The 21,344-nt window shown below is 45.1% G+C and overlaps 1 protein-coding gene across 3 annotated transcripts in view; it reads right to left on the bottom strand.

Annotated features, from left to right (window-relative positions):
- RAD50 (RAD50 double strand break repair protein) overlaps positions 1-6,128 on the bottom strand; it is a 79,776-nt gene extending 73,648 nt beyond the window's left edge. Inside the window, exons 1-2 of one of the 3 annotated variants that reach the window (XM_051843300.2) lie at positions 5,648-6,128; positions 4,043-4,126 (exon numbers count right to left, since the gene is read on the bottom strand). In XM_051843300.2, coding sequence (XP_051699260.1) covers positions 4,043-4,126; positions 5,648-5,776 — 213 coding nt within the window. In that variant the 5' untranslated portion in view covers positions 5,777-6,128. 3 annotated transcript variants of the gene reach the window in all.
- Positions 6,129-21,344: the final 15,216 nt, after the last annotated feature.

Below are 21,344 nucleotides of genomic sequence, written 5' to 3'. Positions count from 1 at the left end.
GAGATACCTCAGAAATCTGAATATAGACCTACCATATGACCCAGCCAGCTCACTCCTGGGAATTTACCCATGTTTATTGCAGCTCAATTCACAATAGCTAAGATATGGAATCAACCCAAGTGTCCATCAACTGAAGACTAGATAAAGAAAGTATGGGATATGTACACCATGGAATACTACACAGCAGTAAAAAAAAATGAAATCCTATCATTTGCAAAATGAATGAAACTGGAATACATCACACTTAGTGAAATAAGCCAGTCCCAAAATGACAAATACCATATGTTCTCCCTGATCTGTGGTAACTAACAGAGCACCTTAAAAGGTAATCTATAGATGTGAAACTGACACTTTGAGATTCAATGAACTTTGAACAGTTTCTTGACAACTGAGGAAATTTTTTTTCATACTATTTTTTTTTACTTACTATAACTGTATGTGTATAAAATTAATTGAAAATACATCTTAGTAAAAATAAGAATGGGAATAGCAGAGAGAGGAGGAATAGAGTGGGAAGAATCACTATGTTCTTAAAGTTGTACTTATGAGATGCATAAAGTTTGTCTTCCTTAAAGTTTCTGGGGGAAAAAAAGAAATTGACCATTCTATGTGGCACCATCAAGATTACTGGTGACCTTTTAAGATCAGTTGTACTGGAAAGAAAAAAAAAAGAAAATTTGGAGAGCAGAACGAAGAGAAAATAAGTCAATTTTGCTAAAACTGGAAGACAAAAAAGGTAGTGGTTATTTGGAGTAAAGGGAGAGATTTTTTTTTTCTTTTTTTGAAAGATCTATTTATTTGAAAGACAGAGAGAGTGACGAGCAAGCGAGCTTCCATCTGCTGGTTCACTCCCCAAAAGGTTCAAACAGCTGGGGCTGGGCCAGGCTGAAGCCAGGAGCCTGGTACTCCATCACAATGGCAGGAACCCAAACACTTGCACTATCTTCCGCTGCTTTCTCAGGCCCATTATCAGGGAGCCAGAGCAGAAGTAGAACAGCCAGGACTCAAACCAGTGCTTTTATGGATGCCAGTATAGCCACAACACCAGCCTCAAGGGAGAGGTTTTTTTGTTTCAACATTGGAGCTACCAGAGAATGTTTATATCCTGATGTGAATGATTCCAAAAAGGACAAACTATTGATACAAGATAGAGAAGGAACAAACAGCAAAATCTCAGACTAAACGCGGGATGGATGGGAACCAGCTTCTATGATGAGTTGATGCTGAGGTAAACACAGCAACAATTTTCCCCATAATAGAGCAGAACAGTTTGCATACATATGTGGGGTAGTTTGATAGATTTTATGACTGTAAAATGAGGGAATTTGCATTTGATTCCTCCTATTCCTCAATAAAGTACAAGATCATTAATTGAGAAGAGTTTAAGGAGAGAGGAGTACATAGTCACTGTACAGAGGACTCAGTAGTCTACAATGGTATTACCACTTTTAAGAGGAATAATTATAAATATCTTAAATTACAAGGTAATCTTTAGTCACACAAAAGTGGAAACTACTTAAATGATTATTAACAGAGCATCAATTAAACAATTAACAGTGTGTGTCGATTAAGAGATCCACAGTATGTTCTCAATTTGTACAATGGTAAAATAAAATTTTATTGATGTACTAAAATACACACACTTATTTATATACTCACATAAGCATGACACAAACACACGGAAAAAGTCTGAAAGACACAATGAACTCTTAACATAGTAGGACTAGGGACAGAGAATATTGACAAGCTCCATGACTTCATTAACATAAATATATATACACACATATTTATACATGTAATATGTGTGTATATATGGTTTTTATTTATATATGCAGCAAGAAAAATGTAAAAGCCAAATGTTATGCCCTTCACACATACTAATAAACACCATAAATCAAAGATTCACACACAACTATTTTTATCATGGTACATTTTAATGCAAAAATAAAAGCAATCTCAATGTTAGAAAACTATGTAACTACCTGTGTCCATAAAATGGGGATCCATGTTGTGGTATAGCGATTTAAATCAATGCCTGCATCCCATATGGGCAGCCATTGGTGTCCTGACTGCTCCACTTCCTATTCTGCTCCCTGCTAATGAGCCTGGGAAAGCAGAGGATGGCTCAACTATTTGGTTCCCTGCCACCCACGTAGGAGACTCAGATGGACTTTTGGAGTTCTGGCTTCAGCCTTGGCCCATCCCTGGCCATTGAGGCCATTTGGGGAGTGAACCAGTAGATGGAAGATCTTTGTCTTCCTCTCTTTCTATAACACCCTTTCAAACAAATAAATCTTTAAGGAAAAAAAAGCCCACAAAAATTACACATTTTAGGCAGAAAATACTCCAGGCAAAAAAAAAAGTATAAAGACTAAAAGCATCCATGTACTAAACATCCAAATTAACAATGTGTTATAAATTCCTAATGACGTAAGATTATATAACATTTAGTGGGGGGAAAAAACAAATACAAAATTAGAGCATGATTTGTTGAACTATTTACTTAGTATAGAGTTAATCTTCTGTATTATAAAGTTAATTGAAAATAGTTTAGTAAAAAATAAAATGGGACTAGGAGAGGGAGGAAGAAGGGTAGGAGAGCAGGTAGGAAGGCAGGTATTGTGGGAAGAATCACTATGTTTCTAAAGTTTTATTTATGAAATTCATGAAGTTTGAACACCTTAAATAAAAGGTTTCTGGGGGTGGAGGGAAGGAAAAAAAACTAGTCTGCAGGCAAACATCAGCTGTACTGAGTTGAAGGTGTCCCCCCAGAATCTACATTTCCTTTGAACCTCAAAATGTGACTTTATTCACACAAGCAATTTGTCACATAAAGGTGAGGTCATACTGAAGTAAGATGGACCTGGATCCAATACTGGGTCATCATAAGAGAGATATTTGGACAAGACAGAGAGGAGGATGCCACCAGAAACAAGGTAGAGGCAAGGAAGGAAACTGACCCAGAATTCTCAGGAGACAGCCAGATCTTGCCAATACCTTGATTTTAGACTTCTGGTTTCTGGAACTGAGACAGTAAATTTCTGTTGTTTTAAGCCACACAGTTTGTAGTAATTTTTTACAGCTCCATAAGAAATTAACATAATGACTTTTTAATCTATTTATTGGGTCTGTCAATAATCTAAAGGCTTCGTGAAGTACCCATCATACTTTGAAAACTAAGAGATATCTATAGTCCCATGTTTATTGCAACCCAATTCACAAAAACAGAAATATGCAGTCAACCTAGATGTCTATCAACTGATTACAGAATGCAGAAAATATGATAAATATATGTGGAATATTACTCAGCGAAATCCTGACTTTGCAAGAAAACGGATGGAACTGGAGATCATTATATTAAGGGAAATAAGCCAGACACAGAAAGGCAAATTCCACATACATGGAAGTTAATGTATACAGGGTATACAAAAATGTGGAGATACCATATTATTTGGTATACAGACAATAAAGACTGTCTTCACTGAAAAAAAAAATTAGAGTATGACCTCAGCTATGTAAAGCAGCATGTAGAGGAGGAGAAAATACATGAACGTATCAATAATGGTTATCACTGGGTGCCAGGACTGTGTGGGGTGATTTCACCTCTTCATACTCTTCCATTTCCAGGTTTTCTGTAATAAGGTATTACCACTTTTTTAAACTGCTATTTTTAAAAAAATTTATTTATTTGAGAGGCACAGTTACAGAGAGGCAAAGACTGAGAGAGAGGTCTTCTATCCACTGGTTCACTCCCCAAACGGCAGCAACGGCCAGAGCTGGGCTGATCTGAAGCCAGGAACTTCTTGCGGGTCTCCCTCACGGGTGCAGGTCACCAAGCACCTGGGTCATCTTCCAAGGCTTTCCCAGGCCACCAGCAGGGAGCTGGATCAGAGGTGCAGCAACTGGTCCTTGAACCGGTATCCATAAGGGATACCTGCACTGCAGGTGGAGGCTTAGTCTGCTATGCCACAGCACCAGCCCCTTACTGCCACATTTACAATTAAACATTTTATTTTAAAAATATAAAATTTAGCACCATTACCTTAGGATCATGAACAAATGTATTTCCTTTGGTTCCAGGAGGGAAATCTCCAGTACAAATATATTTTAGACATTCAATGATGGTCTAAAGAAACAGAACATTATATTAGTTATAAAAGAACCATGGGCATTTATCAAAAATATTAAAAATGTCAAGAAGACTACAAAAACTACAATTAGATAAAATTTACCATTATAAATCTGTAATAAAGATTTGATTAGGTGTTTAAAAAGTACTGCAAGTTCACAGAAAAGCTATATAAGTATAGTTTCAGTAATTCTTTAAGATGTCCTAAGATAAATTATTTGTAAAAAAAAAAAAAAATCTGTTTTCAATTAAGACCCTTAAAGTACTTTAACAACAAGTGCCAACAGCTACAGCTTTCTATGTGCCAAGCACCATACTAACATAAATCATTTAACTCTCACAGTAACTACAGGCTACAGAAACTATTTTTATCCCCCTTTTACAAATGAGATAACTAACGCACAGAGCAGCTACGTCACTTGCCACGAGTCACATGGCTAAAAACTGATTAAGTAAAAAATTCGTATTCAGGCAGCCAGTGCTCCAAACACTAACCTGCCTTCCAGCAGTGCATGTCATACAACGCTAAGTACATAATTAGAATTTACTTTTTTAAAGATTTATTATTTATTTGAAAGGCAGAGTTACAGAGGCAGAAGCAGAGAGAGAGAGATATCTTCCATCCATTGGTTCATTCCCCAAATGGCCACAATGGCCGGAGCTGTGCCGATCCACAGCCAGGAACCAGGAATGTCTTCCAGGTTTCCCACGTGTGTGCAGGGGCCCAAGGTCTTGGGCCATCTCCTACTGCTTTCCCAGGCCACAGCAGAGAGCTGGATCGGAAGTGGAGCAGCCTGGCCTTGAACCAGGGCTCCTATGGGATGCCGGCGCTGCAGGCAGCGGCTTTACTCGCTATGCCAGAGCCGGCCCCCAGTAGCTTTTTTACATGAACAAAAGTAGACAAGAACCTGGCATGCACCACTCAACTTTCTTTCCGCCGCCTTTCAAACGTTTCGTTTAGACTCTTCTGCTTGCTATCCTGTCCCCTACTGGCACCGCCTTTTCTGAAACTTACTTCACTCTAATCCTCAAACATCCTCAGGGCTTTAAGTCAGGACACACAGCGGTCTGGGGGTGAGGGGGAGGGGATCTTCACAGCAACCCCCAGCTTTCCAGTGCCAAGTCCCACGGCCCCACTTTCCGTTCCAAGTTAAGCCACTCAGGACGCCTAGGCACTCGGCATACTTAGAAACGCTTCTGAGCCGTTGTCTACATTTTACAACTTTTTAAAGGAACTGCCGAGCGGGACAAGGGCCAGGGCGTGAGACCACGCTTTGGTGGGGGAACGGCGCCAAGACCCCAGGGCACCCTGGAAGGCTGCGAGCAGGTGCAGCGGGGCGGGGGCGGCCCCGGGCTCGCGGGACTCCGGCGAAGCCGCGTCCGCGGCACGGGCCCGAACTCCCAAGGCCGCACGCGGCCGGGCGCAGGGGCACTTCCTGGGCCTCCGTGACGGGGCCGGGGGACGCCTCTCCTCGTCCCACTCCCCGGCGCCCTCCAGGACGGCTGCTCAGGACTTACCGTCTTCCCCGCCCCATTGGGTCCAACCAAAATCGTGAGGGGGCTGAAGAAAGTGATAATTTGCTTATCTTTGTCCTCTATTCCAAAACTCCGCACGCCCAGAATGCTCATCTTTTCAATCCGGGACATGTTTGCAAACGTTTCTTATCTCGACACCAACGACCTACACAAAAAAGCCCTTGGTCCTCAACCAGGGTTGGCGGGGAGGCTGCGGCAGGGCGGGGGCGGGACGCTAGCGCCCGCGGGTCCCGGCGTCGGGAAGATCCGGCCGCGCCGCCCCGGGAGGGCCGAGAGGTCAGCCGGGCGAGCTGCGCAGGGGGCGCGGGCTCTGCTTCCTTCCGGGCTGACGGGAGAAAGCGCGGGCGGGGACCAGCCCGGGGCTCCCCGCGGGGGACGAACGCCACAAGCCCAGCAACCCCGCGACCCCGCGGCTGCGCGCGCGCTCGCAGCTTCCCGCCTCCGCTACGCTTCCCCGGCGCACGCGCGGGGCACGCCGGGAGGTCGGAGGCGTGCGCTGCGCGCGCAGCGCCGGGTCCAGCTGAGGCGGCGCGGACGGCGGGAATGGATGCCCCGTGGGACTGCAGGTGTCGGTGGGCTGCCGACCTCCTGCTGGGGCTGGCCAGCGCCGGAAGCCGCCGACTCTGAGGGAAGACCGAGACTGGTGACCCACGGCGCTTCTCCAGCCGTGCCCCCTCGACTCTTGGAATTGGAGGGGACGGAGACCTATTCCGCGAGTCCATTACTGTCAAAAACACTTCCCGGCGACACCAAGACACTGCCTTTTTCACTGCTCCGCTCCCGACGTGCATTCTTTTCCAGTGATCACGTGACAGCTGATGATGCCAGCGCAGTGGTGGCTAATGGCATGTCTCCTGGTGGATTTGTGTGCTTCAAAAGAAGAAAAAAAAAATCTTAAATTTCTAATTCGGTAATTGAGAGTTGTCACTCGCATGAACTCTCTTTGAGATCCTCAGTAGTTTTAGGGATATGAAGAAAGAAATGTGTAAGACCGGAAGTTTGAGAACCGTCCTAGACCACAAACAGATGCTGTTACTAAACTATCAAAGTCTTCGGGAGGAACAGGCGGTTAGCACAGTGGTCCAAACACCCCCGGCGCATTACAGTACCCGGTTCTGCTCCTGCTCTGGCTCCTGCTGGCAACTTCCTGCGGATGCAGCCCCAAAAGGCAGCAGTCATGGCTCAGGTAGCTGGGAGACCTGGAAGGCCCGCTGCACTGGGGGAGTGAACCACCTGATGGGAGCGTTGCCTGTCTCTCTGGCCCTCTCGAATACATTTTTTAAAACAAGTTTTAAGTTTAAGGCTCCTGGCTTCGGATCAGCACAGCGCACCGGCCGTCATGGCCACTTGGGGGGGTGAACCAACGGAAGGAAGACCTTTCTCTCTGTCTCTCTCTAACTCTGCTTGTCAAAAATAAATAAATAAATAAAGTTTAAGTGTTCTGGAAATAGGAAGAATGCAAAAGAAATCCACTCGAATCAGCACCACAGGATAGGGACAGATACCTTTAAAATAAGGGGAAACAAGTTACCTGTCTCAAAAGTGACTGACGATATTTCTTTCCTGGAAACAAATTTAATGGAGGGATATCACATACAAGCACCTACAAGAAAATTTACAAAAAGTACAAAAACAATTGTGCCAATTAAAATCAGAGAACTTTTGGATTACTAATTGAGATGAAAAAAATCTAGAAAATGCTCTCCACATAAACTCAAGAAAATCACATACAGAACCTAACACATACACTTAAAAAAGTCGAAGTATGCCAGTCGGGAAGAAAACTTCAATGTGACAGATATTTCAGGGCCGGCGCTGTGGCTCAATAGGCTAATCCTCCGTCTTGCAGCGCCGGCACCCCGGGTTCTAGTTCCCGTCGGGGTGCCAGACTCTGTCCCGGTTGCCCCCCTTCCAGGCCAGCTCTCTGCTGTGGCCCGGGAGTGCAGTGGAGGATGGCCCAAGTCCTTGGGCCCTGCACCCCATGGGAGACCAGGAGAAGCACCTGGCTCCTGGCTTCGGATCAGCGCGATGTGCCGGCCACGGCGGCCATTGGAGGGTGAACCAACGGCAAAGGAAGACCTTTCTCTCTGTCTCTCTCTCTCACTGTCCACTCTGCCTGTCAAAAAAAAATTTTTTTTTCAAATTCCCAATGAAACAAAACAGACTGAAATTATATAGTAAGGGCTATGTAATAAACTAAGAACCATAAACGATTCAAAACTTTATTTTTAAAAATAATAAACTAGACCATTTCAACAATTTTAAGTGCCTATTTCAGTGGCATTAAGTATACTGAGCCCACTTTCCGTCTCTAGAAATCTTTCCATTTTTGTAAAATTTCAACTCTGTACCCACTAAGCAATTCACTTTCCTCCCCCACACTCCTATCTCCTGGCAACCAGCATTCTAGTTTCTGTCTTGGATTCTTGAGTACTCTTAAGTACTTCATGGAAGTGGAATTGTACAGTATTTGTCTTTGTGACTGGATTATTTCACTGAACGTAGTGTCTTCAAGGCTCATTCATGTTGTAGTCTGTGTCAGAGTTTTGGTCCTTCTTAGGGCTGAATAATATTCTCCATTGCATTACAAAGGTATGCCAAAAAATTCATAGAAAATGGAACTTAAAAAGACATTTGGCCGGCGCCGCGGCTCAATAGGCTAATCCTCCGCCTAGCAGCGCCGGCACACCGGGTTCTAGTCCCGGTCGGGGCGCCGGATTCTGTCCCGGTTGCCCCTCTTCCAGGCCAGCCCTCTGCTGTGGCCAGGGAGTGCAGTGGAGGATGGCCCAGGTGCTTGGGCCCTGCACCCCATGGGAGACCAGGAAAAGCACCTGGCTCCTGGCTCCTGCCATCGGATCAGCGCGGTGCGCCGGCTGCAGCGCGCCGGCCGCGGCGGCCATTGGAGGGTGAACCAACGGCAAAGGAAGACCTTTCTCTCTGTCTCTCTCTCTCACTGTCCACTCTGCCTGTAAAAAAAAAAAAAAAAAAAAAAAAAAAAAAAAAAAAAAAAAGACATTTATTTTGGTGCAAGAGAGAAAAATCCATACATATTTTTCCTAATAGTTATAGACTTTTGGAAGGCCCCTTGTATATAATACATTCTGTTTGTTCCTTTATCTCTCAGTGGACACTTAGGATGCTTCTATAGTTTAGCTATTATGGATAATGCTGCTGTGAACATGGGTGTCCACATAATTCAATGAGATCCTACTTGGGGGGGGGGGTGTATACCCAGACATGGAATTGTTGGATCATATGGAAATTATACTGTTAATTTTTTGAGGAATTGCCATCCTCTCTTCCAAGCGACTGTATCATTTTACATTTCCTCCAGTAGTGTACAGGGTTCCAATTTCTCCACATCCTCTACAGCAGTTTCTATTCTGTTTAAGTCCTTTTTTTTTTTACCTTTTTCTAAAATTTATTTGAAAGACAGAGAAACAGACAGATGGACAGAGATCACCCATCTGCTAGTTCACTCCTCAGATGCTTCCAATAACCAGGACTGAGCAAGAACTCCTGCCAGGTCTCCTGCATGGGTGGCAGGGACACAAGCCCCCCTGTCGCTTCCAAGGGTTTGCATTGGCAGGAAGCTGCAACTGGGAACAGAGATGGAACCTGAACCCTAGCATTCTGATACGGGATTCAGGTGTGTCAAAGTGGTGTCTTAACTGCTGTACCAAATGCCTGTCCGATTTTGTGTGTGTGTGTGTGTGTGTGTGTTTTCTTCTATAGTAGCCATCCTAATGGATATGAGGTGGTATCTCATTGTGCTTTTGATTTGTATTTCAATGATAATTCATGTTGAACCTTTTTCATGTGCTTATTGGCCATTTGTATATATCTTCTTTGGAAAAATGTCTGTTCAATATAAAGACCTTTTTTTAAACTTGGGTTTATTGATGTATGATTTACGTAAAGTTCAGCCTTTTTATATCATACAGTTCCATGAGTTTTGACAAATCTTAACAGTTGTATAATCACCAAGACCACTTTTTCCCTATCAAAGTCATTTAAATAAAGGGTGTGGATGTCTGGGCATCAGTAAAAAAAAAGAAAAAAAAAAAGTAAATCTGTATCTGTACCTTATTACTTTAGGTTCAGGGTGGATGAAGATCTAGATATTTCTGAAAGCAATAAAAGGCCAGAAATGTAATCACCCCCACTTTTTTTTAACTTTTATTTAATGAATATAAATTTCCAAAGTACAGAATATGGATTACAATGGCTTCCCCCCCATAACGTCCCTCCCACCTGCAACCCTCCCCTTATCCACTCCCTCTCCCCTTCCATTCACATCAAGATTCATTTTCTGTTCTCTTTATATACAGAAGATCAGTTTAGCATACATTAAGTAAAGATTTCAACAGTTTGCTCCCACACAGAAACATAAAGTGAAAAATACTGTTTGAGTACTAGTTATAGCATTAAATCTCAATGTACATACAGCACATTAAGGACAAAGATCCTACATGAGGAGCAAGTGCACAGTGACTCCTGTTGTTGACTTAACAAATTGACACTCTTGTTTATGGCATCAGTAATCACCCTAGGCTCTTGTCATGAGCTGCCAAGGCTATGGAAGCCCCCTGAGTTCACTGACTCTGATCATATTTAGACAAGGCCATGGTCAAAGTGGAAGTTCTCTCCTCCCTTCAGAGAAAGGTACCTCCTTCTTTGATGACCCACTCTTTCCACTGGGATCTCACTCGTGGAGATCTTTCATTTAGGTTCCCCCCACCCCAGAGTGTCTTGGCTTTCCATGCCTGAAATACTCTCATGGGCATTTCAGCCGGATCTGCATACCTTAAGGGCTGATTATGAGGCCAGAGTGCTGTTAGGACATTTGCCATTCTATGGGTCTGCTGTGTATCTCACTTCCCATGTTGGATCATTCTCTCCCTTTTTGATTCTATCAGCTAGTATTTGCAGACACTATTCTTGTTTATGTGATCCCTTTGGTTCCTAGTCCTATCATTATGATCAATTGTGAACAGAAATTGATCACTGGGACTAGTGAGATGGCATTGGTACATGCCACCTCGATGGGATTGAATTCGAATCCCCTGGTATGTTTCTAACTCTACTGTTTGAGGTAAGTCAGCTCGAGCATGTCCCGAATTGCACATCACCCCCACTTTTAAAGAAGAATCATATGACTCAAAGATATGCAAGAAATTAACAATAACTGATAAAACACATTGTATGCCTCTGGTCTCAGTATGAATATCCATAATCACCTCCTATGCAGTTTTGATAAAAACAAGAAACAAACCAACTTGGATAAACACTGTGGCACAGTGGGTTGAGCTGCGGCTTGGGACACCGGCATCCTGTGTCACCGGCATCGGTGTCACCGGTTTGAATGCTGTATCAATTCTGTATCATCCTGGATATTCTGCTTCCAGCTCAGATTCCTGCTGATGCATCCAGGAGGCAGCAGATGATGGCGCAAGTGCTTGGTCCCTGTTCCCGGCTCCTAGCTTGGTAGGACTGAACCAGCGAATGGAGGCTGTCTCTTGTTCTCACTCTTACTGTTGCTCTGCCTTTCTAGTACATGAAAATTAAAAATAAAACCAACTTGGGGCCGGTGCTGTCGTGTAGTGGGTAAAGCCGGCTCTTGCAGTGCTGGCATCCCATGTGGGTGCCATTTCAAGCCCCACTGCACCATTTCCAGTCCAGCTCTCAGCTACAGCTTGGGAAAGCAGTAGAAGATGGCCAAAATCCTTGGGCCCCTGAACCCACATGAGAGACCTGGAAGAAGCTCCTGGCTCCTGGCTTCAGATCAGCTTAGCTCCAGCATTGCGGCCAATTGGGGAGTGAACCAGCAGATCGAAGACCTCTCTCTTTCTCTCTCTCTCTCTCTCTCTCTCTCTCTCTCTCTCTCTCCCCCTCTCTGCCTCTCCTTCTCTGTGTAACTCTGACTTTCAAATAAGTAAATAAAATCTTAAAAAAAAAAAAACTTACTTGAATCTAATCACACCTTTAGGTTTAACTTCCAATTAGTAAGAATTACAAAGATGAAACTAACCACATTACATGGATAGAAAATCCAGACAACAGAACTCATTACTAGACACTGGCCTAGGCTCTCAGGAAATCCCCGTCATTAAAGCAAAGACTGTTGTAAGATGGTGAGATTGTTTAAAAATAGGACTGTTGAGGCCAGTGTTGTGGTGTAGCAGGTAAAGCCTGGGACGCCTGCATCCCATATGGACACGGGTTCAAGTCCCAGCTGCCCCACTTCAATCCAGCTCCCTGCTAATGTACCTGCGAAAGTAACAGAAGAGTATTTGGACTCCTGCAATCCATGTGGGAAATCTGGATGAAACTCCTGACTTCAGCCTGGCCCAGACCTGGCCTTTGCAGCCATCTGGGAAGTGAACCATAGGATGGAACATCTCCCTCCGTCTCTACCTTCTGCTCTGTGTAACTCTTGAGTTTCAAATACATAAATAAATCTTTAAAAAATAAAAATAAAAGATTAGAGGTAAAGGCTATCCATATGCAACACATGATACTGGTTTGAATCCTGGTTTGCACATAGAGATGTGAAAGAAATTTAAGGGCCGTGGGCGGGGGTGGGTTGGTTATGCTGTCATTGTGGCACAGAAGGTTAACCTGCTGCCTGCGATGCTGACATCCCATATGGGCACTCATTTGAGTCTTGGCTGCTCTACTTCCTATCCAGTTGCCTGCTAATAACCCTCAGAAACAGTAGATAATGGCCCAAGTGCTGTGTCCCTCCAACCAACATGGGAGACAAGAACAGAGTTTGAGGCTCCTGGCTTTGGCTTGGCTCAGGCCTGATCATTGTGGCCATTTGGGGAGTGAACAAGCAGATAGAAGATTGATCTTCCACTCTCCCCCTACCATTCTGTCTCACAAATAAAATTTTTTTTAAAGATTTATTTTATTTATTTGAAAGACAGAGTTACAGAGAGAGCTAGAAACAGAGAGAGAGGTCTTCCATCCGCTGGCTCACTCCCCAGACGGCCACAACAGCCAGAGCTGCGTGGATACGAAGTACGAAGCCAGGGGCCAGGATCTTCTTCTGAGTCTCCCACATGGATGCAGGGGCCCAAGGGCTTGGGCCATCTTCTACTGCTTTCCCAGTCCATAGCAGAGAGCTGGATGGGAAGAGGAGCAGCTGGGACTAGAACTGGTGCCCATATGGGATCCTGGTGCTTCAGGCCAGGACTTTAACCCACTGAGCCACAGTGCTGGCCCCTCTTTCAAATACATTTTTTAAAAATCTTTTTTAAAAAGAAATTTAGGGAGAACATGGGGAAATTTGCATGTAGATTGGAAATTAGATGATAAAATAATTACTGTTAATTTTATTATATTAGATGTGATACTACTTTGCTATGTAAGAAAATTATATTTTTGAGGGGGTCAGCACTGTGGCATAGTAGGCTAAGCATTCACCTACAGCACTGGCATCCCATATGGGTGCCAATTCATGTCTCTTCCAATCCAGCTCTCTGCTATGGCTTGGGAATGCAGTAGAAGATGGCCCAAATGCTTGGGCCCCTATACCTGCATGGGAGACCAGGAAGAAGCTCCTGGCTCCTAATCAGTGCAGCTCTGGCCGTTGTGGCAAGTTGGGGAGTGAACCAACGGAAGGAAGACCTTTCTCTCTGTCTCCCTCTCTCTCTCACTGTAACTCTACCTCTCAAATAAATAAAGTCTTTAAAAAAAAAATAGTGAGTTGAGGGGGAACAGCTAACGTAATAGGTTAGATTGCATCACAAAAAATTTCAACTTAGTAACAACAGAAATCTATAAAACTCTTGATAGGCGTCAGAGCTGGGAGGAAAAACTGGGAGGCCTTCATTAGAAGCAGCAAGCCTGAGCCACCCACGAGTTTACTAGGAGCTGTCCCTGTTTTTTTTTTTTTTTTTTTTTTTTTTTTAAGATTTATATACTTATTTGAAAGGCAGAATTACAGAGAAGGAGACGGAGAGGCAGGGACAGGGAGGGGTCTTTCATGGCTGTTCACTCCCCAAACAGCCTCAACAGCCAGGGCTGAGCCAGGCAAAAGCCAGGAGCCAGGAGTATCGGGTCTCCCATATGGGAGCAGGGGCCCGATGACTTGGGCCATCTTCTGCTGCTTTCCCAGGTGCATTAGTAGGGAGCGGGATTGAAAGTGGAGCAGCTGAACTTGAACTGACGCCCATATGGGATGTTGACACTGCAGGCAGGGGCTTTACTGCCTTCCACAGCGCCAGCCTTGTTGGCCCCATTTTTAAAACAAGTGTCCTGTTGCCTCCTGTAGAGCAAACACCGGAGGGTGTCCTGGGAATACAAAAGCAGAGTGTTTCTTGCTCTCCTGGAGCTCGGGATGTGGTTCAAATGATGAGCAGCACAAGAGCCAAGTGGATGTGGAAAGAAAGGAGCCCGGACTTCCTCTGTGATCCAAGACAGTACTCAGTCATACCTTTGGGATGCAGGGGTGAAAGGTATTCCTGGTGCTAGAAACATCTGGGCAAAACCATGCTGCCGGGAAACTTGGAGCTGGCTAATGAGGGTTTAGAGAAGCAGCTTAGTGAGCCAGATATGAACAAAGGCCATTGTGGGGAGCAACTCGGACTAGACTGTTACTGGAATTAAGACTTATTCTATGCATCTGCTCTCCCACAATATGGCGCTGAGAAGGGAGTAACAACTTCTACGCAGCTGCCTCTCGCCAACTTGAGTGATGACCTGCAGGAGCTGATCCTGCTCCTGATTGGAGGAGAGCAGCGTACTCGGCGTGTGGGTAGCAGAGTTGGGATTGGTGGAAGAGGACTATAAAGGAGGAGAGAGACAACATGCACCAGGAACATCTATCTGAAGGAACACCTGAGCAGCCCCCGAGAGAGCCGGCCGGCGGTGTGCCGCTCCCCCGCGGAAGTGGGGAATGTAGCCAGGGGGAACTGCCCTTCCACGGAGGTGGAAGGGATAGTAGCCAACCCGGGAAGAACCAGCAGCAAACCCGGGGAGGGCCGAGCAGACGAAAGAACAGCGCAGGGTCCTGTGTCGTTCCTCCACGAAGAGGGGGAGCGATATAATGGTGCCGTGACTCGGATATGAAGCCTAGGCAGGGTTTAGTGTCGTTCCTCCATGAAAAGGGGGAGTGACAGCCATCAGTACCTTAAGAGGGAATTTGACCTTTGACCTTTGGGAGACATTCAAATGGAACAGGAAGGGCTACCCTTCTGTATGTGACAGAAGGTGACGGATTAGGTGCTGGGAAACTGCTGGTCAGCACATGGGACACCAGGTGATTCTAAGCAAGACGTGGAATGGAGGTGATCCCGAGATGGGGAGGCAGCTCTGAGGAAGGGCAAGACCATGGAGAATTAGTGTGAGTGAGCACCGTTGGGAACACAGCACTTCCGGAACAGACTGGGCATCCAAGCAAAGGAACTTGAGTCTCCCTGGGGCTCCCATAATCGTCATCCGGGCCAGTCAGGACGCAATGCTCAATCATATTTACCTAATTCTGCGTTAACTGAATCTCCTTTTCCAAATTCCATTCTCAGACTGTTCCTATTCACTCGTATTTTAAACAGGGTTATGTTCAAGTAAATTTAATAAACTTCATCACTTAATGCCAAAAAATAATAACGATTTTTGAAAACTTCTACAAAGAGGTTTCTAGTAGCGTTATTTAAAGTTGGAGACTGCCAGCAACAACACCAATGCCTACAGGTTGAGACATGAAGTAAACTGTGCTACTTCAGTTTCATCTAACAGCAGGTAACCTTGAATGCAAATGGAAAAGCCAGGCAGAAATGTTAAATAGAAATAGTAATAGACAAAGAAGCTGAATACAATTGTATGTAGTGAGCACAACACTGTAAGATTGTCAGTGCATTAATGAAGGCTGCCAGAAGTCATCGAACCAACAGTTGCTATGCTAAGAGGAAGAAGCTTGATGTCTATTTTTCTATAATTTTATCTACTCAATAACAATGACACTAAACATATAGTTGAGGATTGAAAGGATGGAGGGTAGAATACTCATGAAAAGAAAGAGATGCTATCAATTTACACTTAGTCAACATGAAAAATTTGGGGTATTATTCCTCATTAATCGATTAGAATCATTTCATGGAAAAGTCATTTGACCTAACATAACCCAGTTAGTAAAAACCACAGTTATCAGTTTGTAGAAACATGTTGCCAGTTCTAACTCACTAAGAAGATAAAAGTTTTCAGGCAAAAGGATGGAAGCTACCCACTGAGATAATTTGTTGAACATTACTCAAAGTCTTTTTCCTAAATTATATGACCACCAATAATTCTTTGAAGTTGATTTCTAATTTCCTTCTGTTCCCCTAAAGTGACCTGGCTTTTTTCCCTGTCATGGTAGTTCACGTTGGCTTGGCATATAGCTGCACCTTATGAAGCTTTTTTTTTTTTTTCGCCAAACTTGTTTCCATTACGTCAGGCTCCCAAGAACAGGAAATCGATTGGAGTTTCCACAGCCTTCATGTTAACTTATTCAACAGCTACAACCAAGTACCTGCTTATTCATTTGAGTACCTACAATATGCTAGTCCTTGAGGCTAGAGATCAGTTACATTAAAACTTAATTCTCCACCAGCGCCTCGGCTCACTAAGCTAATCCTCCGCCTGTGGCGCCGGCACCCTGGGTTCTAGTCCCGGTCGGGGCGCCAGATTCTGTCCTGGTTGCTCCTCTTCCAGTCCAGCTCTCTGCTGTGGCCCGGGAGTGCAGTGGAGGATGGCCCAAGTGCTTGGGCCCTGCACCCACATGGGAGACCAGGAGGAAGCACCTGGCTCTGGGCTTCAGATCAGAGTGGTGCGCCGGCCACAGCACGCTGGCCGCAGCGGCCACTGGGGGGTGAACCAATGGTAAAGGAAGACCTTTCTCTCTGTCTCTCTCTCTCACTGTCCACTCTGCCTGTCAAAAAAACAAACAAACAAAAAAAATTAATTCTCAAGGAGCTCACAGTCTAGTGACGAAGTAGAAAGGTCCTACGTGCACGACATTCCTGCCTTCGTGAGATGCAAAGTGTTTTTAATGAAGTCGCAAAAACAATCATTAACTCCTGAACTTGCAGTGTTACGAGCAGTCCTCAGAGAGCAAGTGGGAAACCATGTTATGAAAAAACCATGCAGACTTCAAAATTTTTGCAGCAAAATAAAATGATCTTCTAATTCCATAACCATGAACTTTTTGTCACAGCCTTATATATAAATATTTTTAAAGATTTATTTATTTATTTGAAAGAGTTACACACAGAAAGGAGAGGCAGAGAGAGAGAGAGAGAGAGAGTCTTCCATTTGCTGGTTCACTCCCCAATTTACTACAACGGCCAGAGTTTGCCTATCCGAATCCAGGAGCCAGGAGCTTCTTCCGAGTCTTCCACGTGGGTGCGGGGGCCCAAGCACTTGGTCCATCTTCTACTGCTTTCCCAGGCCATAGTAGAGAGCTGGATTGGAAGCGGAGCAGCCAGGATGGCGGGCATATGGGATGCCAGGACTGCAGGTGGAGGCTTTACCCACTACACCACAGTGCCAGGCCCTTTAATGGACTTTAATGGACTTTTATGGACTTTTAATTCTAGATTGACATAGAAGCTGGTCCCCTGCATTATTGTTAACATTATCATGGTGTAGCCATCATAACTAAGGACTCAGCATTACCAAACTCAACTGTTTCTTATTTCTCAGTTTTACTGACAGCACTGTTGTTGTTCCTGGATCCCCTCTGGCATACCACATTCCATTTAGTCACTGTGTCTCCTAGGCTCCTCAAGGCAGTGACTTGCTCAGAAGTCCCTGACTCAGACTTGGCTTATTTTGGATGACTGCTACGGTTTGGATTTGGCTAGAGTGTGTCCCCTCAGGGTTCGTGTGCTGGCATCTTGGTCCCCACCGTGACACCGTAAGATCTGGGAGGACCTTTAAGAAGAGGGGCTAGGGGGCCAGCGCTGTGGGCCCCATATGGGCACTGGTTCAAGTCCCAGCTGTCCCTCTTCCAATCCAGCTCTCTACTATGGCCTGGGAAAGCAGTAGAAGACGGCCCAAGTCCTTGGGCACCTGTACCCATGTGGGAAACCTGGAAGAAGCTCCTGGCTCCTGGCTTCGGATTGGCACAGCTGCAGCCATTGTGGCCAGCTGGGGAGTGAACCAGCGGATGGAAGACCTCTCTCTGCCTCTCCCTCTCTCTGTAACTCTGTCTTTCATATAAATAAAATAAATCTTAAAAAAAGAGGGGCTAGGTGGAAAGGGGTTCAGTCACTGGAACAGGACCCTCAGAAAAGATTTAAGCCTCTCAGGAGCTGAGTCAGTTCCTACAAGAGTGGCCTGCTACAAAGAAGCACGGGTAGCCGCTTCTCGGCTGGACTTCCTGCCTCTCTGTGTGCTCTCCCGGCGGGCGCTCATTCTCATTACCCGCCGTCCTCAGCCCTGTGATACTGCCCCAAAGTCAGGGCCGTGCTCTTGACTTTCCAAAACTCCTGGCTAATAAACTTCATTATTAGATACAGTGTCCAGCCTCGAGTATTTTGTTATGTTAACAGAAAATGGGCCAATACAATGGTTTCGAGGAGTTCTGGGCATGTTCCGTGTTCTCATCATGCTCAGACAGGGGTTACAGATTATGGAGAGGAAGACCAGAGGAAATGTACCACGCTCACCACACCATATCAAAGGGGCACGCTCTGAACGGGGTTCACCACTGGCAGCGTCGACCTACTTTGGCTGAGGCAGTACTTACTTGATTTCTCCACTGTAAAGTTTCTTTTTATTCTTCTCTTTCTACATAGTGTTTAAAATGAAGTCACCCCAAGCAGCCCACATGAAGGAAAGAGGGACTGGGCACCATCTTGAGAGTAAAGTATCAACATGGATTATTTAGAGACCATCTGCACAGGATATTGAAGTCAGTGACTTCTGTTTAGAATTCTACATTCATAAAGCTCTTTCAGACATATTATTTTATAATCCGTACTCTAAGTTTGCAATTGGCTTGGGGAGATCAGAGTCCTAGAGGTAAAGTTAACGATACTACAACTTCATAAGAAAAATAATTGTGTGCACCCATGTTCATAGCAGCTTTATTCACAATAGCCCAAAATGAAAGAAACATAAATCTCTCTCAACGAATGGAGACATTTGTTGAGCAAGTCTAGTGTATACATACAGTGGAATATTATTTAGCTTTGACAAAGAAGGAAGGAACTTTTGACCTATTCTGTAATACGGATGAACCCTGAGAACAGACATGTTAAATGAATTAAGCCAGTCATAAAAAGATCAATACTCTATGATTCTAAGAAATAGAGTAGCAATAAAGAGCAAAAGTAGAATGGTGGTTGCTAGATGTTGAGAGTTGCTTAATAGTTAAAGATTTCAGTTTTTCAACATGAAATAGTTCTGGATGTTTGTCAGATGATGTTGAGTGTACTTAACACCACTGAAATGTACACCTGGAGATGGTCACTTTGGTAAATGTCGGCATGTATATTTAACCACAATTTTAAAAACGTTAAACACAACTGGGTAGGAACTATTCTTTTTTGTAACTAGCCCTCCCCTAGGAACCCACAGTTATGCTGTAAACCAGAGGTTGTACCACGTCACCCTAGGCAGTCATCACCATCTGAAACTGAGGAGGTTGCACAGAAAAACCAGGATTTGGGTCTTCTTTGGGCACTACAAGCCCAAACTGCACGGCAACGCTCAGTGGGAGCAGCGTGGCACCTGCCACACCCTGTAGTCTAGCGGTGTGCTATCCCCTACCCGTCTCTCTCCTTTTCACAGCCAACAGAACAGTAGATGGCTGGCGAGTTTCCTGCTGCTCTCTGAAGGCTAGTGCAGTGCTATCTCAATCCACTATCACTTAGACTGCCTGGGAAATCCCAGAGCAGAATTTAAACACTCAGCACTTTGCATATATAAGGTACTAAAATAACAAGCTGTTTGGTGATTCCTCTGAAACTTTTGTCTAAGCCCATATTTTCTCAGTGCAGCACCAAAGTGTCAGAAGGGAACCACAGGGGACCCTCGCATAGGCTCTGGGGAGAGCAGGCCCCTTGATCCTGGCCCATGGTCATTCCTACCTGGCTCCTAACGCATTTGCTGAAATGAGCCAAGATCTCTCCTGCAATCCCAAGAACATCTCTCGAGTGTTCAGGTCAGATACATCCCATCAAGGCCCTAAAACTTTAGACAGACAAAACCAAATGTGGTATTCCAGGAAGGCCGCTGCTGAAATCCCTCACCCCTTTCTCCCTGCCAGTGTAGAGCTGCGGCAATGTGCTTGCGAAAGGCGTGTCTGCCCTGCGGCTGCCTCTGCTTCTCAGCCAGAACCACATCAACAGCTTTGGAAAAGGCGCTGTGTAACAATTTGTGTTTGCTTCCATTTGTCCTCGAGGCTCAAGATGGCTTCCAAGTCACTAAGACAGAACCACTTCAGGATGCCCAATGAAACTCTTGTTAAAATAATAGGTCCGGGGGCCAGCATTGTGGTGTAGCAGGTAGTGCCTCCACCTGCCAACGCCAGCATCCTATATGGGTGCCCGTTGGAATTATGGCTGCTTCACTTTTGATCCAGCTCCCTGCTAATGTGCCTGGGAAACCAACAGAAGATGGACCAAAGGCTGGGGCCCCTGCATTCACGTGGGAGACTCAGATGAAGCTCCTGGCTTCTGGTTTCGGCCTGCCCAGCCTTGATGGTTGCGGCCATTTGGGGGAGTGAATCAACAGATGGAAGATCTGTCTTTCTCCCTCTCTCTCTGTAACGCTACCTTTCAAATAAAATAAATCTTCAAACACACATACACACAATAGGCTAGAGAAGGGTGTTTGGTGCAGTGATTAAGACACTGTTTGAAGGGCCAGCGCTCTGGCGCAGTGGGTTAGCGCCCTGGCCTGAAGCGCTGGCATCCCATATGGGCACTGGTTCTAGTTCCGGTCTCTCCAATTTTGATCCAGCTCTCTGATATGGCCTGGGAAAGCAGTAGAAGATGGCCCAAGTCCTTGGGCCCTTGCACCTGCGTGGGAGACCTGGAAGAAGCTCCTGGCTCCTGCCTTTGGTTCGGTGCAGCTCTGGCCGTTGCGGCCAACTGGGGAATGAACCACCGGATAGAAGACCTCTCTCTCTGTGTAGCTCTTTCAAATAAATAAATAAATCTTAAAAAAAAAAAAAAAAAGACACTGTTTGGGATGCCTGCACTCCATAATGAAGTCTCTGGTTCCAACTTCCTACTAACACTCTCCCTGGGAGGCAGCAGATAATGGCTCAAGTACTCGGGTCTCTGCCATCAACGTGGGAAACCTGGATAGGGTTCTAGGCTCCTGGATTCATCCTGGCCCAGTCTTGGTTGTTGTGAACATTTGGGGAATGCATCAGCAGATGGAAGATCTCTTTTTCTCTGCCTTTCAAGTAAAGTGAAAATAGAGAAAGATAATAAAATGCATGTCTTTAAAAACAAATAAATTAACAACAATTAATACCCCTATGGTGTATAATCAGGCCAGGGAAGAAGAAGTGTGTGGGCTAGAAGCGGCCTCAAGGGCTCCTTCCTGGAATTACAGCTCTAGGCCTGAAGAGCAAAGGCTGAGTCTCCCAGCTGTGTGTTCATACACGGCCCACCCAGGGCAGGAAAGGACACTCCACCCTGTGTTGGCAGAGGCCATACCCTTGTGTTATGCTTTG

Source organism: Oryctolagus cuniculus, chromosome 6, assembly GCF_964237555.1.
Source record: "Oryctolagus cuniculus chromosome 6, mOryCun1.1, whole genome shotgun sequence".
NCBI lineage: Eukaryota > Metazoa > Chordata > Mammalia > Lagomorpha > Leporidae > Oryctolagus > Oryctolagus cuniculus.
Note: the sequence above shows the minus strand (reverse complement) of the source record. Positions and strands in the feature narration are given on the sequence as shown.